The sequence below is a fragment of the Blastomyces dermatitidis genome, assembly GCF_000003525.1.
Source record: "Blastomyces dermatitidis ER-3 genomic scaffold supercont1.7, whole genome shotgun sequence".
Classification (NCBI taxonomy): domain Eukaryota; kingdom Fungi; phylum Ascomycota; class Eurotiomycetes; order Onygenales; family Ajellomycetaceae; genus Blastomyces; species Blastomyces dermatitidis.
The window spans coordinates 2,568,321-2,590,468 of record NW_025544780.1 but is presented as its reverse complement, the minus strand read 5'-3'; the positions used below and the strand labels follow the sequence as shown (position 1 = coordinate 2,590,468).

The window sequence follows — 22,148 nt, the reverse complement described above, 5'->3', positions numbered from 1 at the left end:
AAACTGGTTTATTAATTCAAATGAAACCTTAGGATCAGGTCATGAGATCATTCAATTTGATATTGAACTGAGTGAAAAACAGAGAAGTGAAAATCCTCTTCTCTCTAATCAGTATAAGTTTGAAAAAGCTGATTGAAAAGCAGTTGAAGAAAGAGTAAAACAGCTGAAATCTGAAAGACAGAGTGAGCTCTATTGAAATCAAAGCCAAGATATCTCAAATGAAATGCTTGAGAATAGAGTAAAGCTAATTACATCTATTCTTTTAACAAGTATTAAAGAAAATATTTCAAAGAAAAAGTCTTCTGAGTATTTCAAACCTTGATGAAATGAGAATATCACTTCTAAAAGAAAGCAATTAATCACTGCTAAGAGAGATTAAAAGAATAACTTAATATCTGATGAAGAGTTCAAAGCTATTCAAAATGAATATTTTTCAGATATTAAAAAAGTCAAAACAGATTGCTGGAATAAATTTCTTGAATAAGTACAAGGAAAAGAAGTTTTTAAAGCCTTCAACTATACTAAAACAAGAAGTGTAGCAAAGCTTTCAACCTTAGAATATAAATTTCAGAATGAATTATATACAGCAAACTCTTTTAAGAAAAAATGTCAAGCTTTTATGAGAATTCTCTTTCAAAACTCATCACATTTAGAAGAGAAGAATATGTCATTTCATGAATATATTGATAAAAATAACTGGGAATGGCCTGAGCTAACATATGATGAACTAGAGTCAGCAATATTCTCAAGTTCAATTAAAACTGCTGCAGGGCCTGATTCAATTAATCACTTAATTATTCAAAACACATATTTCTACTTGAAGAATGAATATTTTGAGCTCTTTTTACAGCTCTTAAAAAATGATTGTCATTCTGAATGCTGGAGAGAAGCTACTGAAGTAATTCTTGCAAAACCTAATAGAAAAGCTTCAATTTCTAAGTCATATAGAGTAATATCTCTGTTGAACTGTTTGAAAAAAATTCTAGAAAAGATAATAGCTACTAGATTATCTTTTATAAGCTCTATTAGTGATTCTTCTCTATTTAATGAACAAATGAGAGATAGAAAACAATATTCTGCAATTGATACTGTTCTCTCAGTTATTCATGATGTTCAAGTAGCAAAGTATAAAGACCTGGTCTCAACTGCAGTTTTTATTGATATAAAAGATGCATTTAATCATGTTTCAAAGTCTAAGATAATTCAAACTTTGAAGATGTTAAAACTGTCACTTTCTCTAATAAAATGAGTCAATTGTTTCATATTTAAAAGAATTATACAACTATTCTTTGATGAAAGAAAACAAGATAAAACTGAGATAAAAATAGAAGTATCACAAGAATCTTCAATCTCACCTGTTTTATTTGCAATATACACTGCATATCTATTCAAGAATAGAGAGATGAAAATAGTGAGATCTTCAAGTTATGTAGATGATATTGATCTACTCTACAGTTCAAAGATAATCAAAGAGAATTTAGAAGTAATTGAGAAAGCAGTAAAGAAAATCTTTGTTAGAGCAGATATTAATCTAATTCAATTTGATATGAATAAAACTGAGCTAATTCACTTTTTTTCCAGGTTTAATGAGAAAGAACTAAGTTTAACTCTTTTGAATAAAGAGATTAAACCCAGTTTGAATGTCAAATGACTAGGAGTATGGTTAAACTTCAAGTTGAATTTTAAATATCATATTCAACAAAGAATCATCAAGACAGAGAGACTACTGAATAGTATAATCAGACTATCAAATACTGAGAGAGGTCTATTCTTTCAGACTATGAGACAGTTATACATAGCCTGTATTACCTCAGTAACTGATTATGAAGTTCAAGTTTAATGAAACAATCAAGATAACTTCACTGAACTCTTTCAAAGTCTATAAAACAGAGCTTTGAGAAGAATTCTGAAAGCATTCAAGTCATCTTCTATTAAAGCAATGAAAATTAAAGCTTCAATTTCATCTTCTGCTATTCAATTTGAAAGAGTCTGTATAAACTATGCTCTGAGAGTCATGAAGATGAGCTTAAATCATATAATCAGAGAAAGAGTCTCTTCTTCATTTTCATCAGTTAACTCAGGAAATGAACTGGATTGAAATAGATTTCTTAATTAAAATGAGAATAATACTTTAAAGAAAATGCTCTCTCAACTGTATAGACTATATTCACTTATTAAGAATTAATTTTCTTCATTAAATGTTGAGAAAATTGATCATGAGAAGATATCTCTCTGAAGAGAAAAGCTGAAATCTCTCATAGACTTACAAATAAGTGAACTATCTAAAGAGAGAGAATATGAACAGTATTTGAAGAAGATCTCTACAATTAATATAAAAGACTCTATTCTGATTTACTCAGATGGCTCAAAAAATGAGAATTTGAATAGATTAGACACAGACATTGCTTATACTGAAGATAATATTAATTTTATCTCAGATTTCTGAAATTTAGGCTGTGAATCTGAAGTCTTTGATGGTGAACTATTTGTAAAAGTGAAAGCTTTCAAACTCATTGAAATAAAATCTTATAAAAGAGGAAATAATTTGAAAGAGACATGAATATTCTCTGATAGTCAAGCTGCTTTAAAAAGACTTAGAAATAGTCAGATTTATAATGATCAAATGAATCTTGAACTGATTTTAAACTCAGTTTTGAAAATTTAAAAAAGAAGAATATTAAAACTGATAATTCATCTGCATTGAATTCCTGCTCATATGAATATTCATGGCAATGAATTGGCTGATTCAGCTGTAAAAAAGAGTTCAGAATTAAGCAGATCTATTCAAAAAACAGTGTCCTGATCTTTCATAAAGAGAAAGATAAAAGAATCTTGTTTAAATAAGTGAAATGAAAGCTAGCAGAAACAAAAGAAGAGTATACATTATTCAAGATTTGAGATAAAATCAAAGTGAAAATCTTGTTCAATTAAATGTAAAAAGAAAATATTCTCATCTATAATTTAGCTGAAACTAGAACATGATTATTTCAAATTCTATATACAAAGATTTAATGATAGATTTGATTCAACAGAGTACTTATTCTGCCATGTGAATGAAAATCCTGAGTACATTGTAATGCATTGTGCATTATACAATAGTATCAGAGTCAGATTAAAGAAGAAATATGATTTAAATCAATTAAATATGAGATTCTTATTCTCAACAGAGACAGGAATTAAATACTTAATAGACTTTCTATCAGAAACTAAAGCAGCTATAAGAAAATGACTGAATTCAGAAGTATCTGAATATGAAGAGATGGAAATTCATTAGATATAGTCTGTTAAAACAGCTATGTACTATCTTTTAATAATTTTATTTTATTATAGTCTCTCTTTACTGTACTTGTTTCTTTCTGTTCTTTTCTATCTATCTATTTAATGTGTCTATCTTTAAGACTATGTTCTCTTTTCCTTTGTCATGATATTTTCAAATGATTTCAAAGTATCAAAAGGTGTTGAAATACTGTAATTTGTAAACAGTTTTTATATTCTGAGCTGGAATTTTCTGATTTTGCATATCTGAAATTGATAAGTGTATAATAGTTGACTCTATATATATAGGAAAAACCCTGAGATCTAAAGATTCTCAGATAGATGTCATAGTCTCTAACTGCATACATCTATAATTGAAGAATAATAATAATAATAATAATAATATATACTGTTAAATCAGTTAACAACTGTTATTATATAACAAAGATAATTTCTAATTCAGTAATATTAAGAGTATTAAGACTATGCTTTTAAAGAGAAGAGTATTATCACATCTTTGACTATATTAAGACTCTGTAGCAGCTTTATATAAATTATTACTTTGCTGTAAATGATTTTATTCATTCTGCAAATATCTGAACTGATTTTCAATCACTTTATAACATCACTTAAATGTAATATAAAATAATTTAATTAATAAATATAAGAATCTCTAGACTGACCGTGCGACCGTGTCTGAAACCAGGACCAGATTTTTTAATAGTCTCATTACCAATTCGACTGATCTCATTACACAGTTTTAACATTAGATAGTAGTCTCATACTGTCTCAGTGAAACTTACTGTCTACTCTTATCACATTTTTCAAACAAGATCATGATTTTCACTTCTCAATTTAAATTATTTTTATTGCTTTAAATGACTTTAAATCTCATTTAAGTGTTATCAAAAAGTGTTACTTTTTTAAAAAATTAAAAATAGTCTAAAAAAAACCTTAAAAGGTCTAAAAATAGTAACTTTATGTCAAGAATGAAACTAAATGAGATCAAATGAGATCACTTTCTTATTTTTTTCAAGTCATGATTTCATTTTAAGATCTGATATATAGTCACTTTACATGTTTTTTTGATAGTCAGTCTCAGCGGGATTCACGCTAAGAAATGTATGAGATCAGATCAAATGAGATTAAATGTGAAATTCATGATCTCAGCAGTCAGTCTAAGAATCTCACTTCTATATAAAATCAGCAGATTACTTCTTATATATAAATAAGATGCTGTTGTGATATTACTTCAGCTATTCTTACTTATAGAATAAAAGAAGAGTGATTACTCATTATCTATATAGAATATCTAAATGCTGACTTCTTATTAAAGAAGTTAGTAATTTATTTTTTTTCACTGATAATATATACATGAGTTACTGTAATTCTCATACAATTTTCTTAGTTTAGACTGACCGTGTGACCGTGTCTGAGACCAGGACCAGATTTTTTGATAGTCTTATTATCAATTCGACTGATCCCATTACACAGTTTTAACATTAGATAGTAGTCTCATACTGTCTCAGTGAGACTTACTGTCTACTCTTATCACATTTTCCAAATAAGATCATGATTTTCACTTCTCAATTTAAATTATTTTTATTGCTTTAAATGACTTTAAATCTCATTTGAGCATTATCAAAAAGTGTTACTTTTTAAAAAATTAAAAATAGTCTAAAAAAAACCTTAAAATGTCTAAAAATAGTAACTTTATGCCAAGAATGGAACTAAATGAGATCAAATGAGACCACTTTCTCATTTTTTTCAAGTCATGGTTTCATTTTAAGATCTGATATATAGTCACTTTATCTGTTTTTTTGATAGTCAGTCCCAGCGGGATTCACGCCAAGAAATGTATGAGACCAGACTAAATGAGATCAAATGTGAAATTCATGGTCCCGGCGGCCAGTCTAATGTTAAGTATTATATTTATAATATTCTCATAATAACTCTGTAGCTCATGAGCGCACTATTTAAGTAAAATAATTAAGCTTACTTATACAGCTTCTCTAGATAACTATCTATATAACTCTACTAATTAGCTACTACTTCAGTTTCATCATATTACAAAGATAAAGAAATAAAGAAATTAATTTTTATAAAAACAGTTATAACTCATTCTTCTCTTTTTTATTCATTTCAAAATTTAATTTTATTGAAGTTGTAAATAGACTGACTGTCAGAATTATGAATTTCACATTTAATCTTATTTAATTTAATCTTATACATTTCTTAATATGAATTCTGCTGAGACTAATCATTAAAAAAACATGCAAAGTAACTATATATCAGATCTTAAAATAAGACTATAACTTAGAAAAAATAAGAAAGTGATTTCATTTAATCTCATTTAGTTTCATTTTTGACATAAAGTTACTATTTTTAGACATTTTAAGGTTTTTTTTAGACTATTTTTAATTTTTTAAAAAGTAATGCTTTTTGATAACAATTAAATAAGATTTAAAGTCATTTAAAGTAATAAAAAATAGTTGAAATTAAGAAGTGAATATTATAATTTCATTTGAAAAATGTAATAAGAGTAGATAGTAAGTCATACTGAAATAGTATAAGACTACTATCTAATCTTAAAACTGTGTAATAAAATCAGTTAAATTAATAATAAGATTATTAAATATTCTGATTCTGATCTTAAATATGATCACACAGTCAGTCTAGTTATAAACATAACAGATGTGAAATCTATACTGCTTGAATAAAATTTAAAAACAGTTAAATCAGATTTTAATATATTTAATATTTTTAACTAGTAACTTTTAAATTTATTAATTTTTACTTTATTTTCTTATATTTAAATAAGTATTCAATAAGTTTGTGTATTTATATTTTACTAACTTTTAAAAAAGAGATAGTAAAATCTGTATAATAATATTTCAGAATTGAATTCATGAAATGTTAAATATATTTAATTATAAAAGAGTAATTTTTCTATTTAATAGCTTAATTTATTATTTAATTATATTTTTCTAACTTTTATTTAATCTTTTATTAACTAATATTTTAACAGTATTTAAATTTCTTTTATTGATATATACTTAGAGATGTTAATAGAAAATATCAAATTTTTATAAAAAAATATTTTCATTTTTCTTTAATATTGTAATAATTATTAATTTATTAATAAAAATAAAGATTAAGAATTTACAAGATTTTTATTATTTCAGTGTTTTTATTATTTTAATATAATATAACTTACTTACTATAGATGAGTAAGTAAGTAGCAGTATAATTAATAGTTTTTTAATTATATTTCAGTATTATCTGATTTTTATCTTTTAATACTTTAAAATTATTTATTTAATTTCATTATTACTAGGTTAAGTGAGTAATCATTTTTTTCATAAATATATATATGTAAAATTCTTTTCACTAGTTAAGACTTTACTGATTATTGTAGCAATATATAGTCATTATAAGTTGTGAGGAAAATGAGTCATCAGTTATTAGAGGTGTTATGTCAGATTGAGTTAGTGATTTGAGTCAGGTGATTCTCATGACTGTGTCCACTATTTCCCCAGTCATTCGCTGGGTGTAAGGTTCACGGGGTTACTCGGGATCGCCGTCAGTTTCGTGGGACAAACTAGCGCACTTCCCCAACCACTCAGCTACCACACCTCGCACTGGAATGGTAGGTTAAGGCCTGACCTTAGTCTAAACTTAAGGGTCTAGCCTCTTTTGGTTTAAGCCTTTTAACGGGCCAAATCACTGCAAGACGTTCCAACTAAGCCCACTAAACCGTACCGACTCCCCAGCCACACTAGGTCTAATTAGCTCTTCACCGGTGGGACACTTAACCCTAACAAGGCGCCGAACTATTTCCATTTGTCCGGGCCTTGGCGTCAAAGAGTCCCAGACCAGACCTGCGCCATCTGTCTTCGCGATCCTGTTATGTATGTATTATTGTCTATCTTAACCACCAACCAGCACAGCGCTCTCTATACTATTTACCCTTCCCACGCTCACTCCTTAGATTCCTCTGGTGCTGGGTCCCCGTGTTGAACTCTCCAGATTCCTTCCTTCCGCTTCACTGCGGAACAATCCCGTCTCGATTTTACCCTCCCGCAACTATTTTTTTTTGAACGCTCGTTACCCAAGGTACGAGGTCTCTTGCTGCCCCGGGTCCATTGGGGCTTCAGTCGCCGCCCTGAACCTACTTATCTCTGCCCCAGCCCCCATCGCTTGACCTTGGGCCTATCTATCTATCGACTCACCTCCTCAGAGCGTTTCACCGCTGTCATCGGACTCCACCCGTCCTTTCATTGCTAGCCTTGCTTGCGCTTGCTTCCCTTCAGTAACATCTGGGCGTGGGGGGAGTGACAACACTTATCCACTTTAAAACTTCGTTTCTGCTATAGTGCTGACGTGAAAGACGTTGAAAGGGCCGACTGGGAGGGTTAAGCAGAACACAGGAAGGGAAGAGGAAGAAAGAAAACAAGAGGAGGTATAAGAAATTCAGGACCAGTATAATATAGGGTATAGAAAGGAAAAAAAGAAATAGAAATAAACAAGACGGAGGCTTAGCTTGTTTTATACTGGGAATACTCCTGTTGGGGGAAGAGTTCCCGGAAGCATTGTTTTATATGCAATCACCCCCGAGAATCCGCTATCATGCCCGGCATACTCCCAATGAAGGTGATCAAGGTGGGCAACAGCTCGCAGAGTCGTGTTGCCCAGGCTTGTGACCGGTGTCGGAGCAAGAAGATCCGTTGTGACGGAATCCGTCCGTGTTGTTCGCAATGCGCCCACGTCGGCTTCGAATGCAAGACTAGCGACAAGCTAAGCAGACGTGCCTTTCCTCGAGGTTATACCGAGTCCCTAGAGGACAGGGTTCGTTCGTTAGAGGCAGAGGTTCGAGAGCTCAAGGGGCTGCTAGATGAGAAAGACGAGAAAATAGATGTCTTGTCACGCCTGCAGTCGTTTTCCTCCGCGCGCAAGAGTCCGTCGTATGGCTCGAATGATCCGGGATCTTCGCCAGGCGACAAGTCGTCCGAATCTTCTATCTCTGAAAAAAGAGAGGATATGATCCGCGTTCAACATTCATGCTCGCTGCTAAGAAAACCTACGAGAGATGCCCCCTTTACTGGCCCTTCGAGTACAAGGGCGTTTATAGGTAATGGCCCTCCAGATATCCTTGACTCCTAGTGCTCCTGTAATATTCTTCCGCATACTGACACTGTATATTTCCACAGATGCATTTGCCAAAAAAATGGAGATGAGCGGCAGATCAGCTTCGGGCTTCTCAGCCGACGTGTTGCTCGGTCCACCCTCAATACCAATTTGGCGGCATCAGGATGTCAACCCCAAAAGTCCCCCGAGGCTGGTATCGGACCAGCTTATCAACATTTTCTTCCAAGAATGGGCACCGCTATATCCTGTCATCCATAGACCTACCCTCCTGAAAGTATACAGCCAGTATACAAACGATCCTGGGGAATTCGAGGACGATAAATACTACATTGTACAGCTGAACCTGATTTTTGGAATATCTGCCATCTCCTCTACTGTATGAAACTGGACATATCCCCATTTTTATATTTTTGAGCCATTTGCTAAATAGCCCTCCTAATTAGGCCCGTATCCCCCAGGATCCAGCGCTCTTCGAGCAAAATTGGCTGCCCAAGATTGATGCTCTAGCAGATGACATTTCTCTGCCAGCCCTCCAATGCTACGTTTTGGCGCAGATTTACTACACCGTCAAGGCTGATTACAAAAGCCTGCTACGCTATCGCGGCCTTGCTGTGGGGTTGTGCCATCAACTTGGTCTCCATCAAAGCCAGAGGAGGTTTTCATTTAATCCGCTCGCCAGTGAAATGCGGAAGAAAGTGTTCTGGTGTCAATATGTTCTTGACCGGTAAGTTCCCTCTTATTTCAGAAGGATCTCTATGTACTGAGCTTGTTCACGTGTGGTGCTTACTTTTGCTAACATTTTATCTTAGTTTTGCCGCTGCGCTGACGGGATTGCCTGTGTTGTTAGCGGAATCAGATGTCTGTGCGGAGTACCCGGTCGATATTGATGATGAAAACATTACGGATGCAGGATTCGTCCCAACGCTAGCTGGCGAATCAACGCGAGTTTCAAGTGCCTTAGCCCTTTTTGCTGCGGCACGGATTTTAACCAAGGTTCTTGCCCAGCTGTACCCTTCGCCGGCTGGTTATGATGTTTCGTTGTCTACGATTCATTCTCTGGCAGAGGAACTTGATGGGTGGCAGAAGAATCTTCCGCCGCATCTTCGACTTGAGTTTACGCAGGATAAACCCAGCAGTAGCGTCACCGGAAGCCGGTCACCTCTTCTCGTAAGTTTTGAAGTCTAGTGAAATCCTTCTTGTCCGTTACGGGGCCTGTTTCTAACCCTCTCCGCCAGTCTTTAACGTACTACTTCATTCGGACGCTCATCCGACGACCGGCAGTTTGCTTTGCTGCGCAAAACAATGCCTCCCCTTCCCTGCTTGCGTTGGTTGACTCGGGGAAGCATATAATTCAAATTCTGCAACTCCTAGATGAGAGGAGAATGAGTCTTTCGCTTGCTGTTAACAGAAGGGAACTTATTTTTGTCTCTAGCCTGGGAGTGCTGTGGCAGAACATGGATCTGGGTCGTGACTGCAAACTCGTGAAAGAAGGACAAAAGCTCCTTTCGTCCTCCCTGTCTCTACTCGAAAACGAAGCTACAGAAGCCGCTAGTGAATTCAGCAACATCTTGAACCTTGTTTCTCCAACTGATGAAGTTAAGCGCGTCAAGCCAGAATACCATCATCATTCAAACGCGGATATGCCTGCCCCTTCGCCAAAGGCTAAATCACCGAGAAAATCCCAGTTGCTAGAATCCCGTCAGTCGCTTAGCATGAGCACACCTGTCTCCAATTCCAATTCGACATCCATTTCAAGCCCAGAGCTATGCCAGCGCAGTGTCAGGTCCTCCAGCTCCCTCAGCATCGCCTCATCCGCGAACCCAGAGCTAACGGCGATAACTCCCCGTTCCTCGGGTGAGCTGCCTTCGGACTACCTGAACTTGGACTACCTCCCTCTCGGCGACCAGAAGGTTGGGTTGAAAGCAACAACCACCAACGCTGCTGGGGGTGAATTTAGTGTGTCTGATTGGGAGCACGTTCTTGGCGGCGTGGATAACGGACACGCAAACATATTCAATGGGATATATGGTAGAGGGGAATGTGGGGACGTCAGCGCCGGTCCCTTCGCCCAGATCACGCCCCCATTCCAGTACGCACCAAATCAACCGCACCCGTCACGAATGTCCACTCAGCCCCCCTCGCAGGATCTGCACGGCTGGTCTCCGGATGAGTGGTCCTCCTGTACAAGTAGCGATCTGAATACCAGACACAGCGTGCTAAGTTTTTCGGAAGATAGCATCGGAACCGTTGACGAACTGCCGCCGCCAGCGATAAGTGGTAAACATTGCGAGACGCTTACACATACGCATGCGCAGCAGCAGCAACAGCAAGCGCTGCCGCCACAACACCCATCAGCCTCGGACGGACTTGACGGTATCATAATACCGCATAACATCGAGCAGCTGGACAATGCATCGGACTTTGGAGGTATCATTGATACCTGGGCTTTACGCCAGCCTGCGTGAGCAAGATTTTTAAAAATGATATAACAAATGAATATACCCAATGCCTAATATTATTTGTATCGGTAGTCGCTTTTCAGTGGTTTTTTATCCTTTGGGTGCGCGGAGTTCCTGATATCCTTTAGTACATGTACATACGGGTAGGCTGGCGTATTGGTAACAAATTTTTTCTTTTATATCGATTTCGATCTGATTCCATTTTTCCCTCCGGGTTTGGGCGTTTTATCTGTTTTCTTGTGCTGCTTGCTACTGGGCTGTTGACGGATTAATTACACATTTGCTCTGTTGTATTGTCTTTACCACTCATGAACTCTCTCTAGCAAGAAAAATATGGGAATAATTTGTTATATGTGACTCTTATTTCTTTATCTATACGTTATTTCTTTTTCTTTTTGAAGTATATGATGTGATTGTGTTTACATACTTATTTTAACTCTTTTCAATCTAACTTATAAAATTCTAGATAAATAAGAGTATGAAAAATTATGTTTAATACTAAAATAATAACAGTCATTTGACTCATTTCTAGGTAGTGAATTAATTCAAAATCACTTTTTAATTTTTATCAGAAATTGTATTATATAAAATGAAAGTATGTACTGAAAAGAATGTTATAATTAATAACTTAGTATATTAATTTATATTATTATTTTTACAATTCAACAGAAGTTAAAAATATAACTTATATTATTTACTGTATTTTTCTAGTATATAAATAACATTAAATATTTTTATTTAATATTTGCTTTATTATTAAGTGTAAATAGACTGGCTGGCAGAATCATGAATTTCATATTTAGTCTCATTTAATCTGATCTCATACATTTCTTAGCATGAGTCTCATCAGAATCAAGTCTCAAAAAAATCTGAAAATAAATCATTTCTGAGAGAAATGATATGAAAAATAATCAGATTTAATTCAAGAACTGTGAAATAAGAGTAATTTCTCAGAATAAACTATAAAAGATAATCATTCTTTTAAAATCAGAATAAGACTGAGACTGAAGATTAAAATCAATCTTATTCAGTTTATTTAGTAATTACTTATATAATCAGAATTTAGTAATAATTATTAATAATACTTATAAAATAACTAAATATATTCTTATACAAGTTTATTCTTTACTTTCTTATGAAAACTATACTTCTCTGATATACTGTAATCAGAGATATTAAACTATCTGATAATTTTATATTTTATAATTATGAGTTTCTTAATTATTTCTTCTTATACTTGTTCTCAGTAATAGTAATAAATATCTCAGCTTGAGTTGAACTTTTACTTCATTCTCATCTCTGTCAATGAAATTGTTAGAGTATTATATATTATCAGTATAACAGTTGAATATATACTCTTAACAATTTTTTATACCTCTAGAATTGATTTAATATATAAATTCATCAGATTATCTTGAAGATAGTGATTAAATTCTGTTTTATAAGTATATAGTTTTATCTGATTGTCAGTTGTAATTAGTATATATAAGTTCTATTTAAAAGTTAGTATTATAGTTCTATATAATATAAAGTATTATCAAAGATTATTACTTACTAGAGAATTATATTTCACTATCTTCACATTTTAAATATTTACTTATTCAAATCTCTGATAGTTAATATTATAATAGTCTCAGACTAATTTAATCTGATATATAAGTCTTATTTCTTCTCTATTTAATCTTGAGAAGTGTAGATATTAACTTAATAGAAGAGATCTAGTAGAGCTGCTATAGTATAGTACTTTGAAAAAGATTATTCAGTTTTATTGTAGTAATATATCAGTTTATTTCTTATAGTAATAATAGTCTGCACTATAATATTATCTCAGACTAAATTTCTTTTTAAGTAATTTAACTATTTCTTAAGATAAGTAAATAAACTGTTATATACTTATCAGACTGACTGCAGTATTGATATATAAGTGATTAAGACTATCTTTATTATTTTATAAAACTGAAACAGTAAATCAATCATATATTTTAACTAAGTATACTTTATATCAGAAAGTTTCAATATTTAAATCTTTTTCTGATTGAAGTATTACACTTAATAATTAATTATCTGATACAATCAAAGAGTTTAAATAGTTATTTTATATATTAAACTTTATTATATTCTAATATTCTGTATTATATTCAGTGATATGATTGATTTATTTATTTATTAAATATTATGAAATTATTATTATTATTTAGAGAAGATATAAATTATATTAATAATATTTCAAATTTATAATATTTAAATTATTAGTTCATCTATTCAAAATTAATAGTAGTATTATTAAAAAGTATTAGTAAAAAACAATATTAAAAAGTATTATTAAAAAATATTATCTTTTACAAAGTAAATATAAAAGTTATAAGTAATTACTTTTATCTCATTCTCATCTCAAGAATCAGTCATTTTATTATTTATTATCTTAATATTAAGATTTTTTATCAGTGTTTATATTACAAGTTAAATTATATAAGTAATATAGAGAATATAATCTTATTTATTATTTTAGAAATACAAAGTTAATTTTTACTTTAAGCTCTTTATTATAGTGTAGTTATTCACAGTATTATCAGTTATAATTATAAGAAGACTGAGACTAATATCTTAATAGTTATTTTTAATCACAGTTATTAATATCTCTGTTATATAATTCTCAGTATGACTATTGATCAATGATTCAAATCTAATTAATATATCTTAATAAGTTCAGTTCTTATCAATATAATAACATATAACTCTCATAAATGTAAGATTATTTATACTAGTTTATACATTTACTATGAGAGACACTCTTCAATGATTCTTCAACTCTGATTCTAAATATTGTATATTAACTTTATAGTATATCTCAAGATTAAACTAAAGACAGAATTAATATGAAATATGAAGATTTGAAGTAAGTATTTGAAAATATGTTCAGAATTCAGAGTTTTCAATTAATTAAAGAGAAAGATTCAGATATATATATATATTAAGTAATTATTTATAAAAGTTATTAGATAAGAGTTATGAAATTAGAGTACTGATATATAATTATTTTTACATAATTTTCTTCAAATTAGAAAGTTAGTATTACTAAAAATTATTATCTGATAGAGTAACTTATTAACTCAGTAATAATTTTCTGATTATTTATCTTTTATTATCTACATTCTGATAACTTCAGATATTAGAAAATTTCTTCTAAGTTATAATCAGTTTATAATAAATATTTCTGAATGAAGTTATAGTGATTATAGTAGAGAGATAACTCTTCAGTAATCTATAATATAATATATTAATAATTATTTCATAGTTTATCTCAGTATTTATATTGAGTTTTTCATAAATTTCATGATCTGAAATTAGATATGAAGAATAAAGTGATTATTCACTATAATTAAAAGAGAGTATTTTGTGTTAAATTGTAAATAATATAGACTTTGTAATTCACAGTAATTTCTTAAAGAGTTTATGAATCTTTAGTAGAAGTAAAAGAAGTAAAAGAAGTTAATTCAGAAGATATAATAATAATTTAAAAAAGATAATAATTTATTTTCAATAACTAATCACTGATATGTATAAGAAGAATTATTATAAGAGAAAATAATCTTCTTTCTTAACTTAGTTATAATTTTAGTACTAACTCAGATTGAATATTATCAATGTATAAAAGTAAATAAATAATCTTGATTAATCTCTGTTATATTTCTTGAAATGTATTAATATTGTAAAAGAGAGTATTATCAAATTACATTATTAGATAATATTAGTAAAAATATATTAATATTATAAATATCAATACTGAAAAAATATTGATACTTATACATTATAGTGATTTGTGAATTATAATAGTTAAATATATATATATATATTATTTCTGATATTAATTACAACTTGCACAATAATTTTTCAAAACTTAAAATTAATTTCAATTATTATTTAACAGCTATCAAGTCTATAACTAATTAATATAGAAAAGAAAAAATCTTTTTCTACTTATTATCTTTCTGCTCTTTCTTATTCTTTTTATCATTCTTTATAATTTACTTCTTATTCTCATTCTTCTTCTTCTTCTTCTTATCTGAGATAATAATCATCTTAAAATCTCTCTTCACTGTCTTCTTAGAAAAGAGTTTCTGCTACTTTCTCTTAGTTAGATTAATCTGTGTTTTAAAATCCTGCATTTTCTTATCTGCTGTCTTGAGATTCATCTCAGTACAAAGTAGATTAATATACTTAGAGAGTAGAGCTATCTTCTTAATATTCTGAATTATAAAGTATATTTAAGATCTGAATATAATCTGAATTCCCTTCTTCTCTATCAGCTTCTGCTAATCAATTAGAGAACAGAAGTGTTATTAAAAATCATTATTTCTTAATAAATAAAAAACTTATCAATTTTAACTTCTTTATCTCTTACTTTAACACTCTCTTAATCTTCTTCTATTATTACTTATTTATAGTAATACTATTCTTCTCTCTCTCTTTCTTCATCTTAATTTTAAACAATTCTCAGAACTTCTTCTAGTCTTACTACTATTATATAAAACTCTTTAGTCTCTTCTGTTTCATTTTCTTATATACAGTGCTATCTGTATTATTTCTATACTTAGTTTAGTTTAAATTTATCAGAAGTATTACTTAAAATTATTACTATTCTACTCTCTTACAGAGTCTCTTTAAGATATTATAATATGTCTTATAATCTGTTTTCTCTTACTTAAATATCTTCTTCTTCTCATTCTTCAATCTGTGACAGCACTCATGCGTCTTGATAATACACAGAATCACAGAATATTTAAAGAGAGATAATATAATTGATTTTAATAAGTATTAAAAGAGAGTGTATTGAAATATATTATTAACTTATCAAATATAAAGAGACTTAAAGAAAATATTAATAGCTTTCAAAGATGTACAGAAACAGCTATAGTATTATATAGTAATATTTTCTTTATTTAATACATACACTATTAGTATTCTTTGTATACAGTTATTATATAATCTATATCAGAGATATATGAAGAAAACAGATCTTTATTACTAAAGAAAATAATTACAGTAATTCTCTGTTTTTATAATATAAAGATAAGTTATTCTCATTTCTTTCTTCTCTCTTTTCTCTTCTTTCATCAATTACTAATTTCAAGCTAATATAAAAACTATTAAAACACTCTCAGAAACTCTTAAATTGAAAAGTATAAATTAATTGAATTTTAAATACAGAAGAAAATAAATTATCTTCTATAAATTCAATTATTCATCTTCTTCTTAAATAAAATAGTAGTTATGTCTCTCTCTTCTCTCTTCAATTAAATGAAACATAGTCTGTGAAAAGTGAGTATCACATCAGATTGTAATAATTAATACTACTTCAGTACACAGAGTTGTATATATACAGTATATACTGAACTAAGAGACTGTATAAGTTATAAATCAGTGACAGCATTTCAGAGAGAGCTATGCAGTGTGAGAAAGCTGCAACTCTTAGTTACATACACAGAGAGTGAATTATTATAGTAAGTATATCTATATTATATAAAAGTAATACTTTTTAATAATACTCAGTCTCTGATATTATGAAATTAAAGTCTCTCTATGAGATCTGTTTTTATCAGAAGTCAGAAAATCTTATATTTCTTAAGATTATCTTTATATATAATATCTATGAAATTAATGAAAGAAATTATTAATTTCAGTATTCTATTCTTGATACTATTTAAGTAGCAGCAGAGTTCACTCTGATCACACTTTTTAACTGTATATTTTCTAATTATTCACATTTATACAGATATATACTGATTATTTATTAGATAATATTAAGATAATAACTTATTATAACTGTATTACTCTCACTGTAAGAGATATACAGTTGATAATAAATATTATAAAAACTCTGAAAAGTAAGTATTTTAAGAATACTGCAGCTCTGCAATCTTGATTTTTTTATTTTTTTTATTTTTTTATTTTTTTTTTTAATTTTTTATTCTTTCTCTTTTTTTTAATTTTTTATTCTTTCTCTTTTTTTATTGTAATTTTTTCTTATTTTTATTTTGTTTTTTATTTTTTTATTTTTTTTTATATTTTATATTTTTTTTATAATTAAAATTATATAAATTATAATCTATATTTAGAAAAGTAATAGTATTTGATAATACTCTCTATTAAATTTTTAATAAATAAGTACTTATTATGTCATGATTACTCACTCTCTCTAGAAAGTGTGTTACAGTATACAGAAAATCACACTGTAAAGAAAATATTTTAAATATAGTAATCTTTAAAAATTAATTAATAATTATTATTACATCTATCTTCTATAATATAAAGCTGTAGAATTCACTGTAGATTGAGATTCTATAGAATTATCTTATTATAATTAAGTAACTGTAGATTTTATAGATTTAATTTCAATTAATTGAAGAGTCTTATTAAATATCTTTTTCATCTCATCTGCTCTACAGATTGTGATCTTGTAATTGACATTCTTAATAGTGAGAACTTTATCTACTTGTATCTGTCTGTGAGAGAATTTAATAATCTGACATCTATTTGCTTAATAATGATCTGTAAGTTCACTCTTACAGTACGCGTTCAATTCCGTCTGAATTATACGACTCTTGAAGATCTTATTCAATTGCCTTGTCAAACCAGGTGTAAGAGTATTCTTCACATCTTCTAAGGTAGTTATAATTCACTGTTCATGTTCTTCTTCTTCTTGAAATTTAATCTCATTAAAGTTGTAGATATTGCAGTGAAAAAAATGATATTAATTGAAAACAGCTTCATATCAATTAAATCAGTTGATAATGAAGCTTATATTCTTATAAGACACTTATTTTGAATTTATAAGTTTTTACTTGACTCATTTGTAATCTGATAGGCATTTAATAAATCAATATATTCATATCTTACTTACTGTGAGAGGTGCAGTCTCTGAATCTATATAATGCTGTTTTAACATGCGGTTCACAGCAGCTTTGATATACTCAATGATGAGCAGGCAAAAATTAATATTCAACTGATGAATTTATATTTTAATTGTCTCTTTCTAACTGTCATTCAATGCTAAATTCAGTGAAACTCTCATAGTTCTTGATTTCTTCTCATTGATTCTCTCATACAAGATGATATATAAGACTTTGAATTCTTGTGACAGAGACATAATTTTGAATTTTGAATTGCTTTTGTATGTATTAACAGCTCTTTGCAACTGCTTCTCAGTGTAATTAGAAGATTTAGACATGATTATAATTAATGATAATTATTTAAAGATGAAGAATGAAGATATTAAAAATATTTTCTATATAATGTGATTTTCTGTACACTGTGACATGCTCACTAGAGAGTGAGTAAGCATGACACGCTTATATTATAATATTATATAAGTGAGAAATAATTTTATACTCTTATTTAATATTATTCTCAATAATGAGATCAAAATGAATATATAACTAAGAATTTAAATATATTCTTTATCTGAGACTAGATTTTTATTTGAAAAGTGAATCTAAAATCTTTAATATTTAAAATAACGTAATTTGAGATTAATATAATAAATACAAATCATGATTAAAAGTAATACTTTTAAATAATATAATAACTGTAAAGTTTGATTATGATCTCAGACATGATCACATAGTCAGTCTAGAATCAGAGCTTTTAATAGAAATCTATAAAGTATAATGAAATAATCTTATAATCAGATATAGCTTGTTACATTAACTTCTTCTTTTCAGAAGTGAGATTATGCATAGTTATCATTAGTCAAGAGCTGCTGTTTTAGATAATACAGAGCTCAGAGTTCAGATCAGATAATTATAACAGACTTATTTTACAAGATATTATCAGTTACAGCTGCAGAGTCTCTTATTAAGAATATCTTTAATCTTTTATTTAAGTTTATTATCTTCTTCTATAATCTCTGATAACTGTCAGTTGAAAGTCAGTTAAGAAGAAAATAAGTCAGTGACAGTACAGTAGAATAAGCTTATATAAAAGATATTATAAATCTCTGATAATGTATTAAGATAGTAGTAATAACTAGACTGACTGCTGAGACTATGAATTTCACATTTAATCTCATTTAATTTGATCTCATATATTTCTTGATGTGAATTCCGCTGAGACTAATCATTAAAAAAACATGTAAAGTGACTATATATCAGGTCTCAAAATGAAATCATGACTTGAAAAAAATGAGAAAGTAATCTCATTTGATTCTATTTAATTTCATTCTTAGTATAAAGTTACTATTTTTAGACATTTTAAGGTTTTTTTAGACTATTTTTAATTTTTTAAAAAGTAACACTTTTTGATAACACTCAAATGAGATTTAAAGTCATTTAAAATAATAAAAATAATTTAAATTGAGAAGTGAAAATCATGATTTCAGTTGAAAAATGTGATAAGAGTAGATAGTAAGTCTCACTGAGACAGTATCAGACTACTATCTAATGTTAAAACTGTGTAATGAGATCAGTTGAATTAATAATAAGACTATTAAAAAGTCTGATTCTAGTCTCACACACAGTCACACAGTTAGTCTATTCATAAATACAAAAATACAAGAGTGAATCTCAAATATCAAACACAGTACTCTAACTGTTAAAAGTATGAACACTTTGCAGTCTTCTATTTCAGAGACTCAAAATGCGAAATCTATGCAGACAATTATAAAACTAGTAAGTATAAATGTGAAATATGCTTAAAAAGAGGTAATATATATTAATATACTCTGCTTAAATAGTTCAGTGTATGAGACGAGTACATAATTTATATATTTTTAAGATTTAATCACATCAGATCTTCTATCTTATATTACTTAGCAGAATCTCAGTAGATATTAACTTAGTCTTCTTAATCTTATTTAATACTTATTATAAAGATCTCTGCTCAGTTACAAGTATCTTAGAGCTTTATTACAAAGTTATCAGTGATCTGAATCAAACTGCAGAGATTCAGTATAAACTGTGTAATCTCTAGAAGATTTAACACTTTCATATGATAATTATATATAAGAAAGAACAGGCTTATATCTGTTGAAATAGTATTTCAGTCATTGATGACAATCTCTGTATGTAGAAGAAGATTATATTAATTATCTTATAAATAATTACTGAACTTATAAAGATAGTTCTTTATAGTTTGAATTATTTATTTCAATACATTATCAGTTTCAAAGTGATAGATAATTAATGAATAGTATATAATCTTAAGTAGACTGACCGCCGGAATCATGAATTTCACATTTAGTCTCATTTGATCTGATCTCATACATTTCTTGGCGTGAATCCCGCTGGGACTAGCCATAAAAAAACATGCAAAGTGACTATATATCAGATCTTAAAATGAAATCATGACTTGAAAAAAATGAGAAAGTGATCTCATTTGATCTCATTTAGTTTCATTCTTAACATAAAGTTACTATTTTTAGACATTTTAAGGTTTTTTTTAGACTATTTTTAATTTTTTAAAAAGTAACACTTTTTGATAACACTCAAATAAGATTTAAAGTCATTTAAAGCAATAAAAATAATTTAAATTGAGAAGTGAAAATCATTTTCTCATTTGAAAAATGTAATAAGAGTAGACAGTAAGTCTCACTGAGATCATATAAAACTACTATTTAATGTTAAAACTGTGTAATGAAATCAGTTGAATTGATAATGAAACTATCAAAAAATCTGATTCTAGTCTCAGACATGATCACACTCAGTCTAATCTTAAGAACTTAACAGATTCTTATTCAGAAAGTGCTAATAAATTAACAGCTCTGATCAGATACTGTAGATCTCAGCAAGTTATATATTCAATAGAATAAGCTTTATAAGAAAGCTTCAGTGATCTGTTCAGTATTTATCTTATAACAAGATTTTAATATTATATCTTTACTTAATTAATTAATAATAATCAGAATATTTCTATAACTTTTACTCTTAGAGACATTGATAGTGAAGTTAATTACTACATCTTATCAGATTCTATCAGAGATATTAAGTAGTTTCAGTAAATCTTTTCTGCAATGTTTTTATAAGATAATAGAGAAATAATAGTTGCAGTTTTAAATAAAGTATCTGATACTGTTCAATATCTCAGATCAGTAGAATTCTTAAGAGATTATTTAATACAGTTATTTATAATCTGAATAGTTATTTATATATAAATCATGCATCTCTTATATTATTCAGATGTATAAGAGTTTAGACTGAGAAACTCAGTATTATTCACAGAATCACAGAGTGTTATTATTATTAATTAAGTATTCTGAGATATTAGTTCTTATACATAGTTCTGAGAGAAATTAAAATGCTTCTTGATATACTGCTTCAGTAAGTACTTGAAAAAGTTCATTAGTTTAAGCTATTATATATCACAATTCGTTCAGTGTATGTTTGAGAGAAGAGAGTATTCAAACTAGAGAGATAAATATAATGTTATAAGTTATATTATTACAATTAACTAGTATTTTCAAGTTCAAGAGTCAGTGCTCTTGATTTATTCAGTGAATATCTATTATATTAAAAGTCATATCTTACTCTTATTATAAGAGAGTATCTGTTATTGAGTTCTAGCTGCTGAAGCAGTAATGTATAATTAAATAAAAACAGCTTAATAGCTCAGATTATGACATCTGCTATTCAGTAAGTTTATAAGTAATTATAAAATACTTAAGATTCTTATGATCTGTGATTATCTCAAAGTTAAAGATACTTTAAAGTTTAAAGTCTTATTCTTCTAGACAGTGTACTATTATAAGAAGTTTCTTATTATAGATCTCATAATTGTATTTAACAGAACTCAGTTTCTTAGATATAAAGATATGTAATTATAAGATATCTTTATTATTATATTGTAATATAGCTTTCTCTGTAATATATAGACTGACTGCTAGAATCATAAATTTCATGTTTAATTCTATTTGATCTGATCTCATACATTTCTTAGCATAAATCTCACTAAGACTAATCATTAAATAAACATGCAAAGTGACTATATATCAGATCTCAAAATGAAATCATGACTTGAAAAAAATGAGAAAGTGATCTCATTTAGTCTTATTTAGTCTTATTCTTGGCATAAAGTTACTATTTTTAGACATTTTAAGTTTTTTTTTAGACTATTTTTAATTTTTTAAAAAGTAATGCTTTTTGATAACACTCAAATGAGATTTAAAGTCATTTAAAGCAATAAAAATAATTTAAATTGAGAAGTGAAAATCATGATCTTATTTGAAAAATGTGACAAGAGTAGACAGTAAGTCTCACTGAGACAGTATGAGACTACTATCTAATGTTAGAACCG

General features: G+C 28.9%; 1 protein-coding gene across 1 annotated transcript; it reads left to right on the top strand.

Annotated features, from left to right (window-relative positions):
• Window positions 1-7,097: 7,097 nt before the first annotated feature.
• BDCG_06869 (C6 transcription factor FacB/Cat8) lies at window positions 7,098-11,394 on the top strand. The gene is made up of 5 exons (XM_045422626.1): window positions 7,098-8,386; window positions 8,466-8,779; window positions 8,847-9,127; window positions 9,213-9,570; window positions 9,639-11,394. Exons 1-5 carry the CDS (start codon window positions 7,885-7,887, stop codon window positions 10,866-10,868), a joined length of 2,685 nt encoding a protein of 894 aa, XP_045278225.1. The 5' UTR covers window positions 7,098-7,884; the 3' UTR covers window positions 10,869-11,394.
• Window positions 11,395-22,148: the final 10,754 nt, after the last annotated feature.

What these genes read in the sequence shown, in the direction of transcription:
- BDCG_06869 (XM_045422626.1), top strand. Translation starts at nt 7,885, where the DNA reads ATGCCCGGCATACTCCCAATGAAGGTGATCAAGGTGGGCAACAGCTCG. An exon ending in GAGTACAAGGGCGTTTATAG is followed by an intron (nt 8,387 to 8,465) that starts GTAATGGCCCTC and finishes ATATTTCCACAG; the next exon opens with ATGCATTTGCCAAAAAAATG. An exon ending in GAAGCCGGTCACCTCTTCTC is followed by an intron (nt 9,571 to 9,638) that starts GTAAGTTTTGAA and finishes CCTCTCCGCCAG; the next exon opens with TCTTTAACGTACTACTTCAT.